Raw genomic sequence first — 25,455 nt, forward strand, 5'->3', positions numbered from 1 at the left:
TCAGATGAATAAGTTTATTTTGATAATATCATGTTACTGCAAATTGTAGAAATAACGATAATAATAAAATTATGGATTAAACCACAATTGGTGGTGGTCAAATGTGTTTGAGTGTGTGCAAGTGCAGTGCAACATTACAACCATCAAAACCCCTCAAATTTAGTATAAATTTCTTATATTTTTGTATAGCTATATATAACCGCAATAAGTCGACATATGTGGACTGAGTGGTTTATAATTCAGAAAATTCTTTTTCCAGTTTTTTCGTGGCCCAGTGGGATTTAAGAACAAAATAAATTGGATGTTGAAAATTATAGAGATGTTGAATGTTATATATTTACTTGGGGGACAATGTCCACTTATATTTTATATGTATTATACAAAAACTTTGGCTAATGAAGATTTTATATAAAAATTTAGATATTCTCTTTCATTATTTTATGGTAATGAAAGCTACCAACTGAATTTTTTCTCATTTTCTGGTTTAAAAAATTAAGAAATAAAAAAGCTCTTCCACGAATTAAAGAAAAAATCTCTTGAAAAATAAAATAATATTTTTTTATTGTATTAATAATCTTGACTATTGATCAAGTGACATTATAAAAATTTTAGTGTACGTATAATTGATGTTTTAAAATAATAATTTACTCTGCTATTAACTTTGAAATTTATTATCGAGTGAAATGTTAGTGTGCAAATACCAACAACTAAAATATAACTATTTCGCAGTAGTTGTTATATATGTATATATTTAAAAACAGTATTGTTTAAATAAAAATTTCATAAACAATTAACAATAAGCGTTGATTAACATTTTATACGCACACGTAATTTAAAAAATCAATATTTCTAAAATCCATTACAATAATTTGTGTGTTTAATAATGTACATTATTGTTATGACAAGTAGTTATGCTATAGTAAAGTGATAAACTAAAAGTGTATGTGTATGTGTGTGTGTGTGTGTGTATTTACGGTATAGTGAGCATTCGATTTTAGTCGTTGTCGATGCGAACTCTGCTCAAATCAAGACACCGTCTAATCCAATCAAGGATGGTAATTGCGTGCGTTGCTAGAGGGCAAAACTGTACGAGCAAGCGAGCCTAAGCTTCTGACTAAATCCCTGAGGCAAGTGTGTTGGGGTTGTGCATTGAGTATATATAGCTAAATTTTAGCCAAACTTTGCCCTCCAGACATATCCAACAAACAGACAAAATTTTCAGAGAGAGAAAGAGATACGAAATGAAATGAGAACATAGTTGAAATGTACGTTTGTACTGTTTGTCTGTCTGGTGTGGTTTTGCTTGTAGTATATATATGCAGTAAAAGCAAGAAGAATCATCACATTGCTATAGCACTAAGCACTTTACCACAAATTCAAGCTCCGCCAATTTTGTTATTTTTTTAGCTTATGATATTCAATTTTCCGATTATATTTATCAAAGCACTTAATTATTTTTAATACTGTATTATCAATAACATGATGAAAAAAAATATTAATCCATAGATATTTATATTCATAGACAAAAACACATTGGTGATTATATTGTGAAAATAATTCTAGTCGGAAACTGCATCCGACATCCTCAATATGAGTAAATAGCATCCAATGTCCATCACATTATGTTGATCAAGTTGATGACTCAATCAACAACAATGTATATATACTTTATTAACTTTTTTTAATAAGATTGATTATATTTTTTTTTATTTTATTTATCATACCTATAAGTGCAGTATATTATTATTATTATTATTATTATTATTCCGACATCTGTGGACAATGTGTTCTGCACCCCAAAGCCATGACGAATCATTGAGAGATCTGGCATATGCAACCGTGCGAACCATAACACACATAAACACACCCTCTGATGATTTTTATCCAGAGGATTATAGCTGCATATATATAGTTATGTCATGTGCCAATGATTAATAATATTTTTTTTACTTGAAATAGTTTTGTTTTACTGTGTATAGTGCATATACATGTATACATTTGTATATTTGGATGACCAAAAAGCACTATCAACTGACAATCTTCAATTTTCATTTTATTTTTATATTCTTTAAACTTTATTTTACTTTTACCTTTTCTTTATTTTTTTTTTTTCCAGTAAAACAAGGTATCTCGTCACCAGATGGAGTTTACGTGCAATTCAAACCAACTTCTACAGAGTTAACGAAAATTAACGGCTTGACACTCGGTTTAATGGATTCTAAACTAAATGTACACTGGCTTGGCTAGATATCTCTTTATCCCTTTTTTTATTTGTTTATTTTGTTTTTTTTTCTTTTTAACATCTACAATATATAGATAAGTATATAATTCAAAAAGCTTCATGTGTGATGATTAAAAAGTTTGCCTCAACGACATACACTGATATACACAATGTAAAGCTCTCATCTTATGCCACATGACAATATTATGACATTGTCCACGCTAGTGACAATGTCACTTTTACCCTTTTAACAAATTATATATACATGTACATGCACTTTCACTTTTACTCTCGTTCTTTATTTTGAGATAAATTAAATTAAACATTTAGTTAGCTTGTCCTTGATCAAGCCAACTTCTTTTTATTATTGAATTATTATCTTTTTATTATTGAAAACAATATTGCACTATAGTATGCCCCATGATATCACACACACTACATATTAAAAACAAAAAAGTTCTGATGGTGTCAAAGCAAAATTATTATATACATAAAATGAAATTTTTGACAATATCAAGGGTAACAAGAGGGGTGCATATATATCTCGAAGAGTTGTGCGTTTGATTACATTATCCCCAACTTAATTTGTGCCAGGAAAATGCTTTCTTTTATGTATAATAATAAGTGTGAATATATAGAGAAAAACTAGAGCCATTATTTTGAAGCAAAGCTGAGAGAAAGATTATACATATACATATATAGTAATTTCCAATGCATTGTGGATATTAATTTACTGGGGCTAGCTTCTTCATATTGAAAGTAATATCGAGTTCTTGATGGTCTTGTCGGCTGCAAGATGAGTTACTGCTTTTAATTTTCCGATAATATATATATATAGGGAGCCCCAACAAATAATCGCTTTCTTCGAAGAGCAATTGCAGTATATAATATATACCAAAAATACTCTCTCCCCCTAATAATTGCAATGCTTTTCTCTTTTATATAGAAAATTATCGCGGTATATTATATCCTTAATTTATACAAAGCACCATTATCAAAAACTTTATTTTGAATATATACAAATACAAATGCACAATTCGCTATATAAATCTGTGATTAAGAATTTTACATATTATATAATACACAGCTTATAATTATTGAAACAATATAATATTATAAAAGTTCTTTGTTAATTTTTTGACTTTTCACTTCGGTAGATCGGTAAATTTATTTATTTTCAAACGAGTGTGTATGTAGGTACATATGTATATGTCCTGCAGATGGAATGCTAATCGTATACGCGTAATGCTGATGAATTTACGATACAGTCTGACTCGAGTGAACTTTCGCGCCATTAAAAAACTTTTTTTCCACTTATGCAAGTTGACAATTTTTATTATTTTTTAAATATATACATATATTTGAAAATTATGAAAAAAAATTTAATTACATTTAATTTTTTACGATGTAAATAAATGTCAAATTGATATGACTTTTTCATCTAAAAATAGTATACATTATAGCCTTTTCTTGATAAAAATAATAATAATAATAATTTAAATTTTAAATAATCCATCAGCAAAAGGCCATTTTCATCATTTTATCTTTATGCAAAATGAGCCGCAAGGTCATGTAAAAATTATTATTATTTTTTTTTGTATTTATAAATAAATGTAAAGAAATATATAGGTATATATAAATAAATATGTGCGTGTGTGGTTTTCGAGAAATCAAACTCGGCCATTTTGCAATGAAATGTAATTTAAAATTTTCCGTACATATCTAGAGGATTCGTTATGGTTGCGCCTCTTTGGGGCGTACACATGTTATCATCATCATAACATCAACCGACACAACACAAACGTGTTGTTGTTATTATTTTGCACTTTGAATTTTGTTGTGGGGTGGTCTTTTAACATACACACACACACAGCTGCTATATACTATTTTTTTTTACTAAAAACTGCAACAATCACTCAAATAATTTCCCGAGAAAAGTGAGTAAATAGACAAGACCGGCAATAACTGAAGACTTTGCGTTGTTTTTCCTTTGCTTTTTTATATATATCTTTAAACGATTTCCTACAGGAGGCGATCGTGACGGAAACAGTTACCGGTAATGGTGCTTATCGACATTTTTCATTTTCCTATGAAATATATGAAAAAAAACTTGTTCTCCTTGAGATATATTTATTTATTCTATTATTTTTTTTCCCTTTCAAGTAAATGCGCATTTACAATTTGACACGAGAAAGTGACAAACATCCGTATCAAATTTATAATAAAAAAATAATAAATTGAGATGTTATTTTGGACATATGCTGTTATATTTTGTTAGTTTTAAATTTAATGAGCTTGATTTTTCACGCATATGTCATGATGATTATTTAATAATTTAAGAGAAAATAACAAAATTGAAACATGTCACCTTGCTTGCAATAATTGTATCAGACTATTTATATAATTCAAACAATTATACAAATTTCTTGTTTGGCCTTGTTTAAAAATCTTGGCTTCCAGACATTTAAAGTATAATTACTACAATATGTATTTAATGATTATTAAATTAATTAATTTTTTATATACTGCATATATATATAAATTTTCATTTCATAAGCAGTCATCGGGTTTTTGTGTACGCACAAAAAGAAAAGACAGTATTAATTATGCCATCTCAATATATACATGCATACGCATATACATATAATAAAATAAATATAATAAAATAATAAAAATGATGAAGAATATAATATATTAAAGTCAAGGTCACGACTGCAAGTGTATATGAAGATTCAAAATTAACAGTAGCTCTTTAAAAAATGTATATTATATATATATGCGATGAGAAAAAGTGAGTGTTTTGTATTGGGCCTTGCTAAGACACTGTAGTGTGGTGATGGACTACATACATACACATACTATACGTAAGACAAAGACGAAAAAAAATAAAATAAAATAATGGCAATTTAGTAAAATAAGAAAAAACATTGCTCCATACGTACCTACATACGAGAGGGAAAAAATAAAAAAAAAAATAAAAAAGTGCGAGTAAAAGGTTCAACTTCAACCAACAGTGGGAAGAGGAGGGAGTCGTCGGCGGTGTTCACTCTGTCTTGGCTTGTAATTTACTCACCGCGCCTCAGGCAATCTATCCCGTGGCATATAAGTAACTCAGGGATGAATATATATTTATTTGAAAAAAAAAAAAATATATATAAATATTTAACAAAAAGTGTCACAACACACTTATATACATATAGTATTTATAATATTTGACAATTTCAATTTTTCATTTTTATAATTATTTAAATTAATTAAAAATATAATGATAATGAATAAATAAATAAATAAATAAATTGGTAATTAATAAAAAAATTGTAAAAATATAATGAAAAAATTGTGATGGGATCTTGTGAAAATTGTTACGTGTCTGATGATGGCTGGATAAAGCCAAATAAAACTTGAATAAAACGCTGCATACGTTTAGGTAAATTATACTTTATATACATGCCATTATTATTTATTTCATGGATATCCCTCTGCTGCTGGTGATGATGATGATCCCTCTCGCTTCTGACGCCTCTTTTACCACCACCTCTTTCAATCTTTTTCAACTTTTTTATTCTTCTTCTTCTTCTTCTTCAATACTTTTCACTATTTTTTATTCATATATTAATATTATATACCACCGTATGTATATGTAAATGTAAAATGCGCTCCGCCTTTCTCACACTACAGTATATGTATGCTCTCCCACCAAATATCACATATATATTCTCTAGAAATTATATACAAAAAGTGCAATTTTATATGAAACCAACAGTCCAACACTACTCATCTCCACGCGCCCCTAATATTCGCCACTACATTACGCGATTTACAAAAAAAAATATTTAATATATAGGTATATTCAATAAAGATAATTAACATTATAGCCAAAATATTTTTATTTTTTCAACAGTTAGATCAACTTTTCAATCAAGTTGATTTAAAAAAAATTTTGCAGTTGATTAATGTTACTTTTTTTTTACAACTGTCGGATATTTTTTATTATTTCGCTTTTAAAAAGTTGAATATATGATTAACCGCACCCATACGGCCAAATGTAAAATTAACCTTGAGTATAATTAAAATTATTAATTAAGATGGACCCACTGGTTTAATAGTTTTTAATTAAACAAAAATACAATAAATAAATTTGTAAAGTATCTGTTTATTAAATATGATCCAACATAAGTATAAATTTATCTACATCTGATGAAAAAAATATATATGTGATATGATTTTCAGGGTTATTCATACGATGATATATTAATTTGTCATCATATCCCCTGGCTTGCAGTCTCATTATTTTGACTTTTATTTTTATATTTAATAAAAATGTAATTTTTTAAAAACAAAACATTTAAATAAAATCAATAATAATTATTTCATCATTACATGTATATCGTAATTAGCCACACACACACACACACAGGGATCACCTGTTCAGTAGCGCGAGAAACGTTTCGCGATTAAGCGACGTAATTCAACTTTGCAGTCCAAGTATACGTTAATCATCAAGTCAAACTATACCAAGTGCTTTCAAATACAAGTAAAGTAATTGTGTCAATTGTACAAAAAAAAAAGAGAGTCATTTGAGTATAAAAAACAAAATAAATTTGGGATGCAGTATGAAAGAAACAAAGAAAAAAAAATGAAATGAAATTGAGGGTGAAAGCAGAGTAAAAGCCCCTTTGAAATTGTCAAGATTCTCTTTCTTCCTAAATTGTTTGTAGCAATGATTTAATTGTGCCAATTAACTCCAGAAAGTGAGTTGTGACGTGTGGTGGTGGTGGTGGTGCAGATGAACGAGAAATAAATGTTCGTAAAATAGTACTATTAAAATTTTTTCTCTTTTACTTTTGTCAAATACAAAAATAATATACAGATACGCATGAAACAAAAAAAAAAATCATGTGAAATATGTAAAAAATAATAATAATTTAAAGAGGGTTATTTTTTTATTTTGAGTATCCTCTCTGGTGAAGAACACACTCGGAGAAAAAAAATTATAGTGAAGGGTCTTTAAAAAATATATACGTTATATTTGAAAAGAAAGATATAAAACACGAGTGACCTTTTAAACATGAATTCCCTTAAATCTACTTTTTTATTTTCAAGACAGTTGAAAGACAAAAAGTTTTCAAGTTTAAATTTTATTTTTTTGATTCCAAGATATCTGCAGAACATGAATTAAAGTGATTTCGTATGAATTCTTAAATACTTGCAATGAAAATAAAAATACGATCCAATAAAAAATTATAAAAAACGAGACACCACAAATTAGCATAACCAACATAAATAAATAAATCTTATAGTATATATATTTGATTTGAAATAATTATTTTTTTTTTTTTGTCAAACTTTGTTATTTAACGACAATGCATTTATAATAACATGTTGTAAAAATGTCAAATGTATCTAGAATAAATTGTTTTTTATATTATTAATAAAATCGCATCAGTCGTCTTTTCATTAGCTATAACTATATATAAATAAAAACACGTATGAATGTCATCAGTGCAGTCAAAAAGAAACTTGTTGTTGGTGTTGTGGTTCCATCACTAAATTAAACATTAAAAAAAAGAGAAAGAGAGAGAGGAAAGTAATTGAAAAGTCAGCATGATGTATAAATTTTCAAAGAAAGACATTATTAGTTATCTGCAATTTGTGTTTTTGAAATTGACATGCTCGTTCAAGATGCTGTTCCCGATTTACTCATCAAATTTTTAAATAACAATAAAATATCTATCTATATATTTATTTATATATTTTTAATATTTCCGGACAAGCTTTGTGTATGGAGCTTGATTACATTTAACCTGTCAAATACAGCCAATGTAAAATATGAATTTATTTATCTTGAAAATATAAATTTTATATAATATTTGACTGACTGTGTATGACTATACATATAGATGTACTACTGCAAGCTCTATATAAAAACTTGTAAAACAATTGAGAGAGCGAAAATTTAAATAACACTTGTCAAGCTACAATTAATAAAATGCTTGAAAGTCAAGACTCTTTAAATTTATAAAATAAGACGATTGTAAAGAAAAATAAAATTATAAAAAACACAATTAACATTAATTTCTAAGCTTTGTATGATTTTCATTTGCAGCATGTTTCAAATTTGTTTTTTTGAACCATTTTTTTTTCATGCTAAAATATGAGTCTATTTTTCGTCGGTCACAGCAAGTTATTTGCCTACTCTTGTATAGTCTTGTGCTTATAAGTTTATAAATTGCACAAGGCTTGCAACACCATATTATATATATACCCTCTAACCCTTTTCAGAGTATTTAATTTTTTTTTTTTCCTTTAGGTTTTTCATATAGCTATATACATATATTGCCCTGCCATGCAATAACCAACCCCAACAAAAAGTTTTGTCACAAACATTATCCGCAATGCAATGTGAAAGAAAAAAAAAAACACAGTGCAATTAAATTACTAAAAAATTTAAATGCCTTAATAAAATTAAAATTTAATTAATTTTCCCACAAAGAGTAGCCTTGAAAATAAAAAAAAAAAAAAAAATTTCAAATATAAAAGAAAAGTTGAAAAAATAAAACATATTAAAATACTTGTCAAGTATATATTTTTATATTTCGCTATTGTATACGCATATATGCAAATGTATTATACTCTATATTAATATTGTTGAGCAGATTATTTGAAAATTAATACCGTGAAAAATTATATTTACGACTACGATAAAATAACAAAATTTAATTAATTTGAAGGCAATAATAATAATAATAATAATAATAATAATAATAAACAAAAGAGAGAAAAAAAAAATTATACAATTATATTTTCAAACATGTAATTATTGTATTTTTTTTTTTTTTTTTTTTAAATGTTGCTGAGGAAAAAATAATGATAAATGAAAAGAATAAGTATACATGCATGTACAGTAAATAGTTTATCAAAAAAATTAAAGTCCAAATAAAATATGAGTATATGGTGAATGCTATTTGCTCGTTGAAAATAAGCAAAGCGTTGAAAAAATTTTCAGATAGATGTGACACAGAATTATGGAAATAAGTGTTCATATATACCTACATCTATATATTTTCATATTATTATATTTTTGTACGGCTTTATGACAAGCCATGAGTTTGAAAAATAACCAACAAAATATCACATATTGTAGTAACTATATATATAAACATAAACATAAACCTTGCAAGGTTGTTTTTTTTGTGATAAACAATACTTGAGGATTTTCTTTTCTCAACTATATCAGTGTGTCACCTATATCCAGAGTGATGAAAGTGTATAAAAAAAAAAAAACAAATTTGTATTATTTAAATTTATATTTCAAACATTCACCATTATTATGTATTATGGCCAGTAATTTTTTATTTGCAAAAATAATCACAAGATGAAAAAGAAATATAAAAGACCAAGTCTATACTAAATAATCTTGTTTGATTTTTTTGCCCGATAGTAATTGCCGGAAATTGGCAGCTTCCAACTTGACATCGAAAAAGCTATATATATAGACGTCAAAAAAAAAATACTCAGTTAAATGAAAAAAAGTTATGAATAATTGTTGTTTTTTTTTGAAGATTTACATAAAATAAACGAGTTAGTTAATCAACTTGAGCCAGTTTAAATTCAACTAAATACCAAGCAAAATTTTGTCATTCAGATGTTTATACATACATATATTACAATATCTACAGACTAACTAGAGCAGAAGCTGGGTGGCCAGTGTATATATATATATATGTAATATAGTATGTATATTGTATATATACACGTAAACTGATTTAATCCACTGTTTTCACAGTCAGTTAATTGAGTCACCACGTGTTTTTGTTGTTGTTGATTCTTTTACAATTATTTAATCAAACAAAATATATATCTAAATGGATAAACTATTAAAATATATATACTGTCACTATGGACTTTATATATATTTACAAAATAAAAATAAACTCGTAAAGCTTGTGCACACATATAAATGAAGAACTTATACCTCAGACTCGAATAGCCATTGTTTAAAAAATATATGAGCTTTTCTTTTTGCATATACATGCAATATGCGAGTATGATATCGTGTCATTGTTTATTCAAGATTAAACAACCAAAAAATTAAGCCTAAAAACTAATTGAAATTATACATGTATGTGTACGTACATAATAATGGAAATATATACCAGAAAAAGTGACCTTATATAAAAATATATATTAATGAATTTATTCAATGACCACTCAAATTTAACGATTATTCAACAAATTGTAAACTTGGACTAAAGTCAAGACATGTCAGTTGAAGAAACACCTCAAAACTATATCTCATCCATGTATAGTCTTGATTTTCTCTCTCTCTCTCTCTCTCTCTCTTTCTCTAGCTTTGGTTGTGTTCATCGCCCTAAAATCGTTTCTCTCATCTCATCAAGTGATTACGACGAGACGTGAATTTCTACGAAAGCTCATCAGATATTTCGAGTACTTTTCTCCGGGCATTTCTGAGTACTTAAGAGTAAGAAATTTCACGAATGGTACATGAAATGTGGTCGTTGTCATCAACATCTTTGTCGTTCTCGTCTTCGTCTTTGTCATCGTTGTTGTTGAGCATGGACTCTTCATAATACTCGTTACTGCGATAAAAAATAATTTCATGAAATTGTGAATTTAATGTTTAAAAGTTAAGTAAATTAAATGAAAAAAAAATATTCTCAACAGACAAAATCTAGTTGCCTAGTAAATTTTCAATAAAAAATTAGATTTGTAGCAGGAACACAAAATGACCAAAAAAGTATTTGATGTTTTGGAAAGCTTACAACAACAGACTGATGCCATTTTAAAATTATGGAATTCAAAGTCGTTGAATAGCCGTCCAGCAATTTGCCAGTTGCATTCAAGTTTACCTATATAAATTTTATATTTCATTTTATTTAATTTTTTCTCAATTTAATTTTATATTTTTTATTAATCACGTATAGAAATATATAAATAAAAATTCACTTAAAAATTATCTTGGTACTTTTGATACGCGTGTCAAATTTGGACAACGACCGCCCACAACGCTTTCAGAGTATATAAAGTAAATTTGGCAGTGAATCCTTCTCTCTCTCTCTTAATAAAAATAAAATCTTCAGCATATATGCCCAGGTTCTTGCTTAATTACTGTACCTACATGCCACGTCTGTGTAGACGTAAATCACTCTGCTTGAATACATTGCGGGAATATCTTCCAAGTATCTCTACCTTTTCGCGCCCTCAAGATATTCAGATGCGCGGTTAATGCATATATATAAAAAATAAATATTTTAATGTGCGCAGCTGGGTATATGTATATTGTATATGTATATACCTACATGTGTTTCTTGTATATATAGCTGACTCTGCACAAGAAACCTGAAATATGACGATTAAATGCGTTAAACCTTATATCTCGCAGGAGATATATACATATATATATAGTCAAGTTAATATAATACGGTATTTAATCGGAGATATGTGCAGTAAATGATGCATCGTAACGGAGCTATATATATGTACTTGTGGCTAATTATAAAATATCGCCTCGACATTGCAGAGTATGACCTTTAACCCTCTAGTGTATATTATTTTATTTCTACCAGTCTTTTTTTTTTTTTTCTTATTTCCAAAGCTGCTAAACTGCACATATTATATATACCTATACTGTATATATTTCTTATGGTAAATTCCATATATGTGATAAATATTCAAACTATATATATACCAGTGAAATAAGTGTGTGTGTGTGTGTGATTCGTCCTCAGGAGCATCCAAAAAAAGACACATTATTATATTATACATTGGCCTGCTTCTCTGATGAGATCTATTTTACAGTATATACTACTATGTATATCTCAATGGGGACAATTCGCAGAATGAATTCGATATATAATACAGAGATTTTTTTGTATTTTATTATTATACTTATTTTTATTTCTTTTTTAAAGACTCAAGTTTTATGTCTCTTAATATTTTTTTCTTGCGGCTTTTTTATAATTTTATATACATATACCTAATAAGAAAAGTTTAAATGAGTGAATTTTAAAATTTTTGATTTACTAAATTTGGCTGTATCAAAGATGCTGAAAACATGGACCACTTTATTGAAGAAATAGCTGAGAAAAAGTATTGCTAATGAATTAGCTGTGAATTATAAATAAAATTTTACAAATAAACAATAATATGTAATAAAAATCTATTTTAATTTTTATTTATTCAACATTTGTCGGCAATATTCAGACTGGATCGATAGAGGTAAAACACTTGATTAGATTCGCTTCCATGGAGACGAGGTATTTCATCGGATAAAGACATAAAATGTAACGGGCAAGTTTGCGCCATTGAGGTGGCAAGGCAGGAAACCGAGTCTTTATGAAAAAAAAAAAAAAGATAAAACCAAAAAAATCGGAAAAAGCCAAAGGAAGAAAGGCAGGGATAAACGTCGTCAATGCAATCTTGTAAAAAATTGAATAATGAGGAAGAGAAAAAAGACAGAGATATATAATATTAAGAGTTTTGTTTTTTAAATGTAAAAGTATATTTTAAAAAAATTAAAAATCATTGAGGGAAAAAAACTGACAGAAAGAGAAGAAGGTGGTGGTTGTTGTTGTTGAAAAAAAAAACAAGAAAAATAGTTGGTTCAAAATGTTTGCTGGTTCGTATATATATAAATATATAATATGTACAGTGTATAGATATTTACCTTGGTATTAAAACGATGTGTGTGGTCTGTCGTATATATAGCAGCCGCCAGACTCAACTTCCCGACTTCCCGACTTGCTCTTTCACTAATAACACTCTCCCTCTTTATATTGCTATATGATACATATATATATTCCTCAACCCTTTTTTCTTGAAGATCCATCTAATGGTCAACACGACTTTAACTAACCCTCTGTTGCCCAATTTGCCGACTAGTAAGATTAAATATTTTTTCATCTCTTTTTCGACAAATTAAATACTACCTATACTGCAAATCGTTTTCTATGAATATTGCGTTTTTTTGTTTTTTCTCTCTTCTCATACATTCTTTGATATTTATTTATTTATTTTATATATATATATATTGTCTATCGCTTGACATTTTTTTTTCTTATCACTATAATAAATCCGAAAATTCTTCCCAGAAATATTTAATCACGTGAAACATTGAGTCTCACAGCGTGCCGACATTTTTTCAGCAAGTCTAAAAATAATAAAACATAAATGTGTCAATAATTATTACTAAAATTAACCAACTACCTATATACATACCTGTATATATATAATTTGTATAGATGTACACTTATAATTTTATCAGATATTTAATTTTTTTATTTATTGCAGTCAAAAATTTTGAAATCTTAGAACCAAATAAAAAAAATGTCATTCGCACATGAAATACTTGTTCTTTTGGCAATTTTATTTAACCCCTTTTGTCGATAGTAATAATTGTTTCTTTTAATCATCATCATCTTGATTCTTTTAAAAAATTCTTTTCAACATAATTCAAGTTTTTTAGATTTTTCTTTTTAATATTTACACGTACAATGTACAGTGATGTATCTGCAAGGAATTTGTACTTTGGATCAACTAAATAATTTTTATATTTTACGGTATACTCGCAGCAATTTATAAGACGCTCTTTACAGCAAACATCATCAAAATTATTGTCTGTGGTTTTGTGGTAATTTGCAAAAAGAAAAAAAAAAAGAAAAACGTAAAAATAAAATTGACGAAATAGTATAAAAATAAAAAGAAATAATAAAAAACTTTTTCATTTTGTTAAATAATAAAAACACTAAATATTTAAAGGAAAAATAATGAACGATAATAATTATTGGTGGGTGTAAAGTTTTGTCAACAATTGTTAACTGACGTATCATTTGAAATTATTATTTTTTCGTATAAAAGTCAAATCAACCTTGAAATTTATTAATATTTAGTGAATGACTATACATGACTATACAATATATAGATTTTAAAAATTGTCATTATAACGTTACTTTGTTTACCAAAAAAAAAAAAAAAACAATATATCTTTACAGACAAAATAATAGTTATTGTCACACTGAATGCTGCAGTGGCTAATGATTATTTGTTATTTTGTTTATAAACAATAGCAGATTTTAATTTTATTTTTGATCAACATGAAGTTTTTATTGTCTAGTTGAAAAAAGAGTATATGTATAGTCATATTTAACTGGCAGTCAACGACAGACCGATTTAAAAATCGAAAACCTCGATCACATTGTTTTGTATCAGATTATTTAGATGTTTTTTTTTTTTTTTTCATGCGGATATATTTTTGACTTTTGTGTAAAAAAGACATAAAAAAAGAGCTTTCTATTTTGAATTGTGCAATGACCTGATCCATTCTTTTTTGTTTTAAATCTTGTTTTTTTTTTTTTTTTATTTTTTGTTCGTAATAAATATACCTATAGCGAGGTACAGGTTTGATGGTAAAAATACGGCTGACGAACGTATGTATATAGCTCAGCAAGCAAAGCCAACAGTTTTTTCTGAATTTTTTTTTGTGTGTTATATATGACTGTATGTATAAATACTGATTTACATTTGTGTATGCACACATATAATACTTGATGTTATATAATTGTTTTTTTTTTTTTCTCTCACGGACAATAGTCCAAAAATTTCCATCAATCTCAAAATTTCAAATGTAAATACATTGATAGGCTACGATATAGTTTTTAAATTTTTTTTTTTTTTTAAATTTAAAATTATCGGGTCAACGCACTACTTATTGTACACTTGATAAAATTGCCAATTTCTATCCGATTAATATTGTTTATTGTGTGTAGCAACTTGCCTCTCGAATAAATTCAAATATTCAATCCGATTATTATTATTATTATTTTTTATTCATTTTAATCCGATTAACAAATCAGGTTACTGCCAAAAATAATTTTATATTTTCCATCATTTATTGAATAATCAATAAATAAATTTAAAAAAAAAAAACAAACAAGCTGGTTATTTTTGCTGATGAAGATTAATAATATATATTATTAAAATATATATCGTTATGATTCAAACTATCCCAATCTGAACACTACCCCTTGATCCATATTATGTTGTATTTACTTTGCTTGGAATTACCTTTCTTAAATTAAGTTATATAATCGGATCCTCTCAAGTAGTAAGTACAAGGGTGTTGCAGCAAAGAAGAAAAACTTTTAGTATACAAGAGGGTGTTGAAATTTCAATCGACATCTTTTACTCAAATAAAGTCGTAAACAAGTCTTAATCTGTTAAATTGTTTGTTTTATTTATTTGTATGTATATGTATAGAATTTGTAAAATATTCATGATTAAAATTTGAGGATGACTGATGGACATTAATTGCATGACATTTATTTTATTTATTTTTTTGCAATTTGTATATATAGTGTAATGCGTTTTCGTTTGCGAGTATGCTGAGAATTATTTAATTGTTGTTGGTATATATTTTTTATTTATTTTTCATATAGGTATATAACATTGACGAAATTCTTTTTTTTTTTTTTTCTTTTCTTTCGAATGATTGAGAGTATACTACAATGAATTATTTGATTTTTCAAAATTTTTTATATAAAAATATTTTTATAAAGTGTGCAAGTATTTTTTAAAAATTTGTATTCAAGTAATGTTCATTGACAGTCAGGGCAATATAATAGTTGAAGAATCAAATATTGGAAGCTTCAATCTTTTTATGGTATTGTTAAATGTGAATGTTGGAAGGGCTAAGAATATTTCGAGTGTACCTACACCAGGATACCATTGTCATTATCGAGGATTGTCACGTACAAGAATTGGGATAAAATATAGAAAGGCATTGCCTTACATCATTTCATCTTGGTAAATATATATACGCATCTTTTACAACTCACACTAAACTTTTTTTATATGAAAAAAAATTTATTTCTTTTTTTCGCTAAATAATAATTAAAACAAAATAAAAAACCTATATGTATACGGTATGTTGGGTCAACTAGATTATATCGTTTGTTTCACATTGTCACTTGAATGTCATCTCGACCTACGCATTATATTCATTAATTTTTTTATTTAACCTCATATTTAAATATATATATTTACAGTATAATATTATCATTATTATTTTATATTTTATATTTATTTATTTTTTTTTTTTTTGCGTGCAACAACTGCAAGCATGGGAAACCCACCCGGAATCCGTCAGATCGAATGACAATCAACAAGTATATATTTATGCATGGCATGACAATTTTTCGGATAAAAATAAAGCCAAGCCATAACGAACTACATGCATGCGTTTCTTGGGCTCGTTAACCACCGCGCGATTCAACAGAGATATCGTACTGGCTCTAAATCAAGTTCCTTCACAGTCAATGTATATATGTTTGTCTTTATCTTATTTATTTATTTTTCTTTACGTCAACCGTATATATACTCAAGTTATCCGAGTTGTTTGAGAAAGAGAGGACCATGCCCGCGCTTCTTTGACTGACTTGAAATCTTTGTGTTTTTTTTTTTCATTTTATTTTTCATCGTGTATATATATATATATCCAATATTGCATCGAAAACAAAAGAATCATTGACATTTCAACGAGAGTTGCATTTAAACAAGCTTCACAAACTCGAAAAAAAAAGTGGTGGTGATGACGACGACGACGACGACGACGACAACCCACAAATATCATACCTAAAAGTTACTTGAACACAATAAAAATAAACCAAGAGTATCAGAAAAAAAAAAAAAAATTAATATTATTTATATGCGTATATGGACTTTGAAATATAACTTCTTTAATCTTTTTTTAATGAAAATATTTAATATAGGTAACTAATATTGAATTGTATTTAGAAAAAAAAATTAAAATATATATAATAATGGTGGTAATATATAGTGGCTCATGTGATATTTAAATGAACAAAATAAAATTCTATAATTATAATTTCTGCAAATAACAGAACCATTTTTTTCATTTTACCTGGTTTTTTTCTTCATTGTATTCGAGACGACGACGACACTGTCACCAACAACTAAGCCACTGGTCATTTTATTTTGTTATTTTTTTTTTTTTTTAATTTCATTAAATTTTATATAGCTGCTTTGAAAGCTCTTTCTCGGTTCCTGACATTTGTCCATCGTAAACACACTACACAGGCTTTTATATATAAAAAGAATCAATTTTCATTTATTTCTTTCACCCTTTAACTCGTAAATGTAAACAACAACCTTAAACGTTTTCATATACATGCATACGCATATATTTTTTTTCTTTTACCATTGATTATTGAGTGATCATTATAACATAAGTATATAATAGTTATTTAAAGAATAAATTATCACATAAAACATTGTAGCAAATATCAAGTTAAAAATTATTATTTATTTTTTTTTTTTAATTGATATATAGGAAAATATATAAAAACTACGTTTTTGTTGTGTTTATTTCATAAAAAATAAAATGCACGTGACAAGTTGAATATTTGATTATATAATATTGATAAAAAAAAAATTAGTAAGTACCGACTATAAATTTATTGCTGGAACAGCGGAAATACTGGTACTTTTCACACGCGATATTTCCATTATATGCGTATATGTATATAAGCGAAAAAGTCTATTTTTGTAATATTTGAATTTCTATATCTTGACCTAAGACATTTTTTATTTAATTTCTGGCTTTGTTTGTCATCAATCAACTTTTTCTCATATAAATAAATAATAAACAAAAAGTTCCATCAGTAAGTAAGTATAAGTACTTTGAATATTTATTTTTTTTGAATTCTTGAAAAAAATGAGTGACATCTGACATTATTTTCCAATACTATCTTGACAAACGCCAATACAACGCCATCTATAAAATACAATAAAAACATTAATATTATTATTATATTGTATTTATTTATAATTATATACTATAGGTATATATATATGAGAAAAAAAATTAATAAATACAATTGAAAATATAACAACAAATTATAATTAATAATAAATATTAAATGCTCTAGACAGACACGCATACATATCTATGTAAATACAAGTGCATATTTACAAGTCACACAAACACATACCTACACATATTTATTATTTATTGATACATGCCAATACATGCGGTGTGTGAATTAACAAAATAACAAGTTTCATCATACAGAGAATAGAATAATGGCATTTGCTATTCGAAGTTTAAGAATATTATGCAAAAAATCCAATGTCAGTTGTAATACATCATATTCAACACTTGGTAAACCATTGATGAGATTAAATTTAATATCTGCATCACCAAAATTGTTTTTTCATTCATCAGGTAATTATTAAATTTGATTAAATTGTATCTAGTCATAACCTCAACCACATGTGTTGCATTTTTGTTGTATTATTAAAAATATGTAATAATAATAAATATTTTTTTTAATAACAGGAAATAAAACTATATCTCCAAAAATTGGTGGTAAATTGTCATCAAATATTCGTTCATCACCAATTGCTAAATTAGTAGAAAATTTTAATGACTCTAATCAAGATGATCCAATTAGTAGACAAAAAAAAGAACAAGAAGAGGAAGAAGAATATAGAAAACAACGTGAACAATCATGGAAAATGATGAAATGGAGTTTTATATTATTTGGTGTTGCAACAACAATTGGTGGTTCATTGTTTATTTATGAATTAGTTAAACCAACTTATGATGAAGATGGAAAAATTATAGAAGATGAATTTTCACAATTGCCATTCTATGAAATGATATGGAAAAGACTTTGTAAAGAATTAAATTATTACAAAAAAGTAATTATTTTTATATTTTACTTCCTAATTTTTTTTACATTATTAAATTATTAATTATTTTTATTTTCTGCTTTTACAGTTTGTTCAAGAACCAAGTGGTGATAAATTATTACCAGATCCATTAAAGTATCCTTTTATGCAGCCACCTTATACACTTGTTTTAGAAATGACTGATCTTCTTGTTCATCCAGACTGGACAGTAAATATATAATATAAATAGGTTATATTTCATCAACTAATTAATTTGTTTTTATTTTCAATAGTATCAAACTGGTTGGAGATTCAAAAAACGTCCAGGTGTAGATCAATTTTTAGAGCAACTAACAATGCCAAACTTTGAAATTGTCGTTTACACAGCTGAACAAGGACATGTAATTATAACAACAAAAAAATTTATTTATTCTTTTTTTTTCATTTAATAATACTTTTGTTTTTTTGTTTTTTAATTTATAGATAGTATTTCCAATACTAGATTCACTTGATCGAAATGGATACATTATGTATCGACTTGTTCGTGATGCAACAAGATTTATTGATGGTCACCATGTAAAAGATCTTGATGCTCTTAATCGTGATTTAAGTAAAGTTATTGTTATCGATTGGAATCCAAACAATGTTAAACTTCATCCACAAAATGCTCTTGTATTACCAAGATGGAATGGCAATGATGATGATACAACACTCAATGATCTTGCTGCATTTTTAAAAATGATACATGCCACAAATGTTGCTGATGTACGTGATGTTATTACTTATTATCAACAATTTGATAATCCACTTGAGGCATTTAGAGAAAATCAACGTAAATTATTACAACAAATGGAAGATGAAAAAATGCAAAAACAACAAATGCAAAATTCTAAAACATTAACATCAAGATGGAGATCATCATTTGTAAAACCTCAAACTAGTTAATAATTGAAAAAAAAAAAAAAAAAAAAAAAAAAACCATAATCAATTCCTTGATGTAATTAAGTTTAATTCAAAAAATAAATAAATAATAAATTTAAATTTTTTTATTATTATTATAAAATTACAATATAGGTATATATTAACAAAAACCATCTGTAAGATTTTTTTTTTTTTTTTTCTGTGGTTTCTTTGTTGTATTTTTTTTAATTTTAACTTGATAGTCAATTAATTGATCTGAATAAAATATATTATTATCATCATCATTATCATTACGACACTGTGCTTGTTGGTCTCTTGGTGGTTGTTGTGATACACTAACAAGTTCTTGAGAATTAATTGGCTCCATAATAAAATCATCATCAACTTCTTTGACAATAATATCTTGTTGTTCATTAATATTATTTGTACAATCAATCCAATCCATGACTTTTTTATCAATTGCATTTTTTTCATGTGGATCAATATTTTCATTGTCATTTTTATTATCTTTAACATTCCAAACATCTAAAAGTAATTCTCCAAGTAAATCAGTATATTTTTCTAATTTTGATATTTTTTGTTTCCATAATGGTGTTGGATTTTTATTATTATTAGAAGAATTATTTTTATATATTAATGTTTTATTTGTAAAATTATCATATAAATTTTTCATATCAACTTGATCTGATAAAACAAGTGGTACTATACCTTGACGATTTGATAACATTTGTTTTTCCCACATTTCTAATGCATAATATGCTTGACAATTTATAAATGATTCTTTTTCAAGTTTATTTTTATGAGTTATACACTGATAAAATACATCACCAACTGAATTTTGAACAAGATAATATAAATTTTGTGAATCATCATTTATTAATTGTGTTCCAGCTGTTGTTAATTCAAGTCTTTTTTTTAATAATGGATCAAGACATTTACCATGATGATGAGATTCTCTCAATGTATCCAATATATTTAATGGTGAATATGGTAAACTATAACCATGTGAATAATCATTATTTTCCCATGTATTTATTATTAAAACTGAATCTCCTATTTTTTGACTTGACAATGTTATTACTTCATGATTATTTCTGTAAAAATAATTAAATTAAATTAAATTATACCTATTACATTACATTACATTACATTATATTTATATTTACTTACAATATACGAGTATTTCCAAAAAGTGGTGCAGATTCCATTTGATGTGTCCATTTTTGTTGTACTGAAAATTTATTATTTCGTGAATCCATCATCATTAAATTATGATAAGTTGCAATATAATGTATATTATCATTTTTTACACTTGGTAATTCAAATGAAATAACATCATCACAAACTTCAGTATAATTATTTGGACACATTGTTAATACTGGTTTTTGACAATGACTTCTTAAATCAATATATTTAAGACAACATCTATCAGTAAGTGTTAATATATTTTGTTGTTTATTATGATATCTAACAAGTCTCCAATTATCACCAATAACATTATTTTCATTTTCATTTTCACTTTCATTATCATTATCATTTTCAATTTCACTTGTTAAATATGTTTTTAATTTATTTTTAACAATATCCCATATTCTTAATTTACCATTCATATTAATAATACAAGATTTATTAATATTAAATGGATCTAAATCAGCACTAATAAGTGGTACACTTGTTTTTTTTGTTGATGTTACTTGATATAATTTAATTTTATTATTTTTTTCAATCATTGTATATATACATGATTGATTTTTTAATCTTGATAATATACGACAACTTGTACTATCAATTTTATGTCTTATTTCAAATATAATACCACCATCATTAATACTTGATTTTGTTGAATTTTTTAAATTTAATTTCCACAATGAATTATTATTATTTTTAAGTGGTGATGCAACAAGATCATTACCAAATTGAAATAATAATATTTTATTATCATTATTTAAATTAATACTATTTAATGAACCACCAGTATAATAATAATTATAATGTTGTCCTTTAAAAAATTGATCTGAATCCATTTCAAGTACACTAGCAATATCAGCAATAAATTTTGGTATATTATCATCATCAGCATTATTATTATTTGTCAATATATTTTGAGATTTTGTGGTAAAATCTTTTTCTTGTTTTGCATAATGAGCTGATACTTTTTCAGCCTCTTCAAGTATACATTTTTTAGATGTTATAATATCAGTTGCTGGATCACCATCATGAAATACTGTTCTTGGTAATTTTGTTGGTGGTAATAAAGGTTTTGGATAATCACAAAAATATGGAAATTTTTCATATGTATTCATTATATTATCTATATCCCATTGTTTTATTGGTGGTTTATTATTTAAATTTAAACCAGGTATATATGATACTGGCCAATTAACAATACGTTTATCATTGACATAATAAGTTAAATCACCTTGTATACCACAATAAGCACGTTCAGCACTTTTATTGCCTGGAAATTTTCTTGTTTTTACTTGATTAATTGGTCTAGGCATTGTTTATATATTTTATTTAAATGTTAATTATATTAAAGTTGCATGTACACATGTATGTATGGACACCTCACAATAAACAGCATAAACAGCACATGATTTATTTTTAGGTTGTGTTTTTCATATAACAATAACAAACATATATTTTGAAAAAAACAGCTGTTTGCATTGTCGCATTGTCATTGAGTTGTTGTTGTTGTTGTTGTTAATTGTTGTTAATAATGACAGATAAACGTAGAGTATTAATGATTTGTTTAGGCAAGTTAATAATTACCTATAGCTCTATAAGTATACCTATTATATAAAATTATTATTTAATAATATTATTTGATTTTATTTTAGGAAACATTTGTCGTTCTCCAATTGCTGAAGCTGTTTTTGCTCATTATATTAAAGAAAATGGTCTTGATAATTATTGGGATATTGATAGTGCAGCATTAATTGGATATCATACTGGTAAATCACCAGATAATCGTGCAATGTCAACACTGAGAGATAAAGGAATTAAAAATTACAATCATCGTGCTAGACCTGTTGGTTAAATATTAAATTGTTATTTTCATTTTTGTATAGGTACTTATATACTTACATGCATACATAATATTGTTTTTTTTTTTTTTTTTTTTTAATACATAGATAACAAAAAAAGACTTTGATAATTTTGATTGGATATTTGGTATGGATGAGGATAACATTGAGGAATTGAATCAAATGAAACCAGCTGGATGTCGAGCCAAGATTGAACTTCTTGGATCTTATGATCCAAATGGTGAAATTATCATTCGTGATCCATATTACGTAATAATTTAAATATTACCTAATTATTAAAAACCAGATAAATTTATTATTATTAATTTTTAATTTTTTTATTTCAATAAGGATAACAACAGTGCTGGATTTGTTAAAGCATATGAGCAGTGTGTCAGAAGTGTTCAGGCATTTCATCAAAAATACAAACATTAATATTTAATATTGTCTCATTTGTCTCTTTACATTATACAAAATAAAAAATATCAACTAATTAATAATAATAATTTATTTAACTTTGTGACCTGCAACAAATACCTGATAAATATTTCTATCATCACCAGAATAAATTAAACGTTGTAGCTGTTGTTCAAGTGTATAATCAATTAAATTATCAAGTGGTCCATTATGATGATGATTATTCATGTCAATCAAAAGAGCATCAAAATATTTTCCAGTTGTTAAACTTCCAACTTTGTCATCAATTCCAAGTGCTAAGAAAAAAAAAAAAATAAATAATAATTATTATATATTACTATTATTATTATTATTATTATTGTGATTTAATTACATTTTGCTCCACCAATTGTTGCTAAATGAAATAAATCTACATAGTTTAATGGTTTATTTTCATGAATATGTGCCAAATGATTGGATACAGTTATGGCTGATCTTATTGTGTCTAGCATAGATGGATTACTTCCACCAGCAACATCAGTTCCTAAACCAACTTTGACACCTCTACTTATTAATCTTTGAATATTACAAAGACCACTCATTAAATAGGTGTTTGATGATGGACAATGTATTACCGCTGTTTTATATTTTTTGAGCAAATCAAGTTCACTGTCTTGTAGATAAATTCCATGAGCCAATACTGTCTGTAACAATATTTTTTATCATTTTTGTTTTATTCAAATTAAATAAATATATATAATATGAGTGTACCTTGTTTGTTAATAAACCAGCTTTTTCATAAACATTGCAGTATGTTGGACAGTCTTTAAACATTTCTTTGCATATTTCAATTTCACTTAAATTTTCAGACACATGAGTCTAATAAATAATAATAATTATTAATAAAATTATCATTTAAAATTGTTAATTAATAATTATTAAGAATTTATATTACTTGTATATGAAGATTTTTTTCTTGTGCTAATTTTCCAAGTTGCTTGAGTAAATCCATATCACAAGAAAGTGCAAATCTTGGTGTTATTATTGGCTGAACCAAAGGATCCTAAATAATTTTTTTTTTACTACTATTAAAATTACATATACATATATTATTTTTTGATAATATTATTAAATAATTTCTTACATTAAGACTGAGAACATTGTCAATGAATTTTTTAGTATTTTCAATAGATACATTTGTTTCTTCAAAATATCCATCATCTCGAAAAACGTTGGCATTTATTTTTCCAACAAATGCTCGTTGATGATATTTCGATGCTTTTTCTGCCAAAATAAATGTTGAATCGTCATAAAGTGAACCAAAGTAACAAGCAGTAGTTGTTCCAACATTTAATGTTCGTTTCTATAAATAAATATCATTTTTTAATATATTAAAGTTTTAAGTAATAAACAATATTTTTTCTTACTACAACAGCATCGTAAACTTTTTCAGAAAATTTTAAATCAGTATATTTATTTTCCAATGGATATGTGTAATTTTCAAGCCAATCTAAAAGTGGTTCATCATATCCAAGTCCAATATTTGGCATTTGTACAGCATGAATATGACAATCAATAAAACCAGGAATTAAAAATTGTCCCTCTTTTAAATATGTTACATTACTCTTTTCATCATCATCATCATCATCATCATTTTTTTTTATATCATCATCAATATTTTCATACACATTAATTATCTGTAAATATTAATTTTGAATTATTAAATTATTTATTAACAATAATAAGAATAATAATTTACCTTTCCAGCTTCAACAATCAATGTTGCATTTTTTTGAATAATTAATTTACCATCGTTATTTGTTTGAATAATGGGTCCAATAAAAGTATGTCGCTCCATTCTCCAACAATTTTTATTTTTTGTCAATTCATAAAAATTTATGATATACCTATATGATAAGACTATTGGGACTTGTATGTTATCGCAATTCGGCAATTCGCAACAGATGTGAAATGTGGATTTTATGTATGGTCTTTAACCAAGTGACTGCGTCATGACTTAATTACAATACAATAAACAAACTGTTGAAATGTAATATGATATGATAATAATATATTAAAAATGTATATATATCACGTGTCAAGTATTGTGCAAAAATCGCAAAAATAAAAAAAAAAAATATAAAATTGCATGAGAGGGGGGTGCTATCACTTGTTGCTACG

The 25,455-nt window shown here is 26.2% G+C and overlaps 4 protein-coding genes across 4 annotated transcripts; 2 read left to right on the top strand and 2 right to left on the bottom strand.

The window, feature by feature from the left end:
* Window positions 1–18,096: 18,096 nt before the first annotated feature.
* Window positions 18,097–19,910, top strand: LOC122858504 (mitochondrial import inner membrane translocase subunit TIM50-C-like). The gene is made up of 5 exons (XM_044161443.1): window positions 18,097–18,482; window positions 18,597–18,961; window positions 19,041–19,160; window positions 19,225–19,332; window positions 19,415–19,910. The coding sequence occupies exons 1-5, from the start codon at window positions 18,341–18,343 to the stop codon at window positions 19,874–19,876; spliced, it is 1,197 nt and encodes a 398-aa protein (XP_044017378.1). The 5' UTR covers window positions 18,097–18,340; the 3' UTR covers window positions 19,877–19,910.
* A 53-nt stretch (window positions 19,911–19,963) lies between these two features.
* LOC122858500 lies at window positions 19,964–22,353 on the bottom strand. Its single transcript, XM_044161438.1, has 2 exons — window positions 21,023–22,353; window positions 19,964–20,946 (listed from the first exon to the last, which is right to left on the bottom strand). Exons 1-2 carry the CDS (start codon window positions 22,351–22,353, stop codon window positions 20,013–20,015), a joined length of 2,265 nt encoding a protein of 754 aa, XP_044017373.1. The 3' UTR covers window positions 19,964–20,012.
* Window positions 22,354–22,473: 120 nt separating this feature from the next.
* Window positions 22,474–23,343, top strand: LOC122858507 (low molecular weight phosphotyrosine protein phosphatase-like). The gene is made up of 4 exons (XM_044161447.1): window positions 22,474–22,608; window positions 22,693–22,883; window positions 22,987–23,148; window positions 23,230–23,343. Exons 1-4 carry the CDS (start codon window positions 22,572–22,574, stop codon window positions 23,311–23,313), a joined length of 474 nt encoding a protein of 157 aa, XP_044017382.1. The 5' UTR covers window positions 22,474–22,571; the 3' UTR covers window positions 23,314–23,343.
* A 42-nt stretch (window positions 23,344–23,385) lies between these two features.
* On the bottom strand, window positions 23,386–25,396 carry LOC122858503 (guanine deaminase). The gene is made up of 7 exons (XM_044161442.1): window positions 25,034–25,396; window positions 24,702–24,971; window positions 24,419–24,637; window positions 24,230–24,337; window positions 24,046–24,153; window positions 23,669–23,978; window positions 23,386–23,591 (listed from the first exon to the last, which is right to left on the bottom strand). Exons 1-7 carry the CDS (start codon window positions 25,130–25,132, stop codon window positions 23,386–23,388), a joined length of 1,320 nt encoding a protein of 439 aa, XP_044017377.1. The 5' UTR covers window positions 25,133–25,396.
* Between the last annotated feature and the right edge of the window lie 59 nt (window positions 25,397–25,455).

Source organism: Aphidius gifuensis, linkage group LG5 (genome assembly GCF_014905175.1).
Source record: "Aphidius gifuensis isolate YNYX2018 linkage group LG5, ASM1490517v1, whole genome shotgun sequence".
In the NCBI taxonomy this organism is placed as follows: domain Eukaryota; kingdom Metazoa; phylum Arthropoda; class Insecta; order Hymenoptera; family Braconidae; genus Aphidius; species Aphidius gifuensis.

Coding starts and splice junctions, on each gene's coding strand:
- LOC122858504 (XM_044161443.1), top strand. CDS start 18,341: ATGGCATTTGCTATTCGAAGTTTAAGAATATTATGCAAAAAATCCAAT. Junction 18,483..18,596: donor ATTGTTTTTTCATTCATCAG/GTAATTATTAAA, acceptor TTTTAATAACAG/GAAATAAAACTATATCTCCA. Junction 19,161..19,224: donor TTGTTCATCCAGACTGGACA/GTAAATATATAA, acceptor TATTTTCAATAG/TATCAAACTGGTTGGAGATT.
- LOC122858500 (XM_044161438.1), bottom strand. CDS start 22,353: ATGCCTAGACCAATTAATCAAGTAAAAACAAGAAAATTTCCAGGCAAT. Junction 20,947..21,022: donor TTTGGAAATACTCGTATATT/GTAAGTAAATAT, acceptor TTATTTTTACAG/AAATAATCATGAAGTAATAA.
- LOC122858503 (XM_044161442.1), bottom strand. CDS start 25,132: ATGGAGCGACATACTTTTATTGGACCCATTATTCAAACAAATAACGAT. Junction 23,979..24,045: donor CTGGTTTATTAACAAACAAG/GTACACTCATAT, acceptor ATATTGTTACAG/ACAGTATTGGCTCATGGAAT. Junction 23,592..23,668: donor AACAATTGGTGGAGCAAAAT/GTAATTAAATCA, acceptor TTTTTTTCTTAG/CACTTGGAATTGATGACAAA.
- LOC122858507 (XM_044161447.1), top strand. CDS start 22,572: ATGACAGATAAACGTAGAGTATTAATGATTTGTTTAG. Junction 22,609..22,692: donor AGTATTAATGATTTGTTTAG/GCAAGTTAATAA, acceptor ATTTTATTTTAG/GAAACATTTGTCGTTCTCCA. Junction 23,149..23,229: donor TCATTCGTGATCCATATTAC/GTAATAATTTAA, acceptor TATTTCAATAAG/GATAACAACAGTGCTGGATT.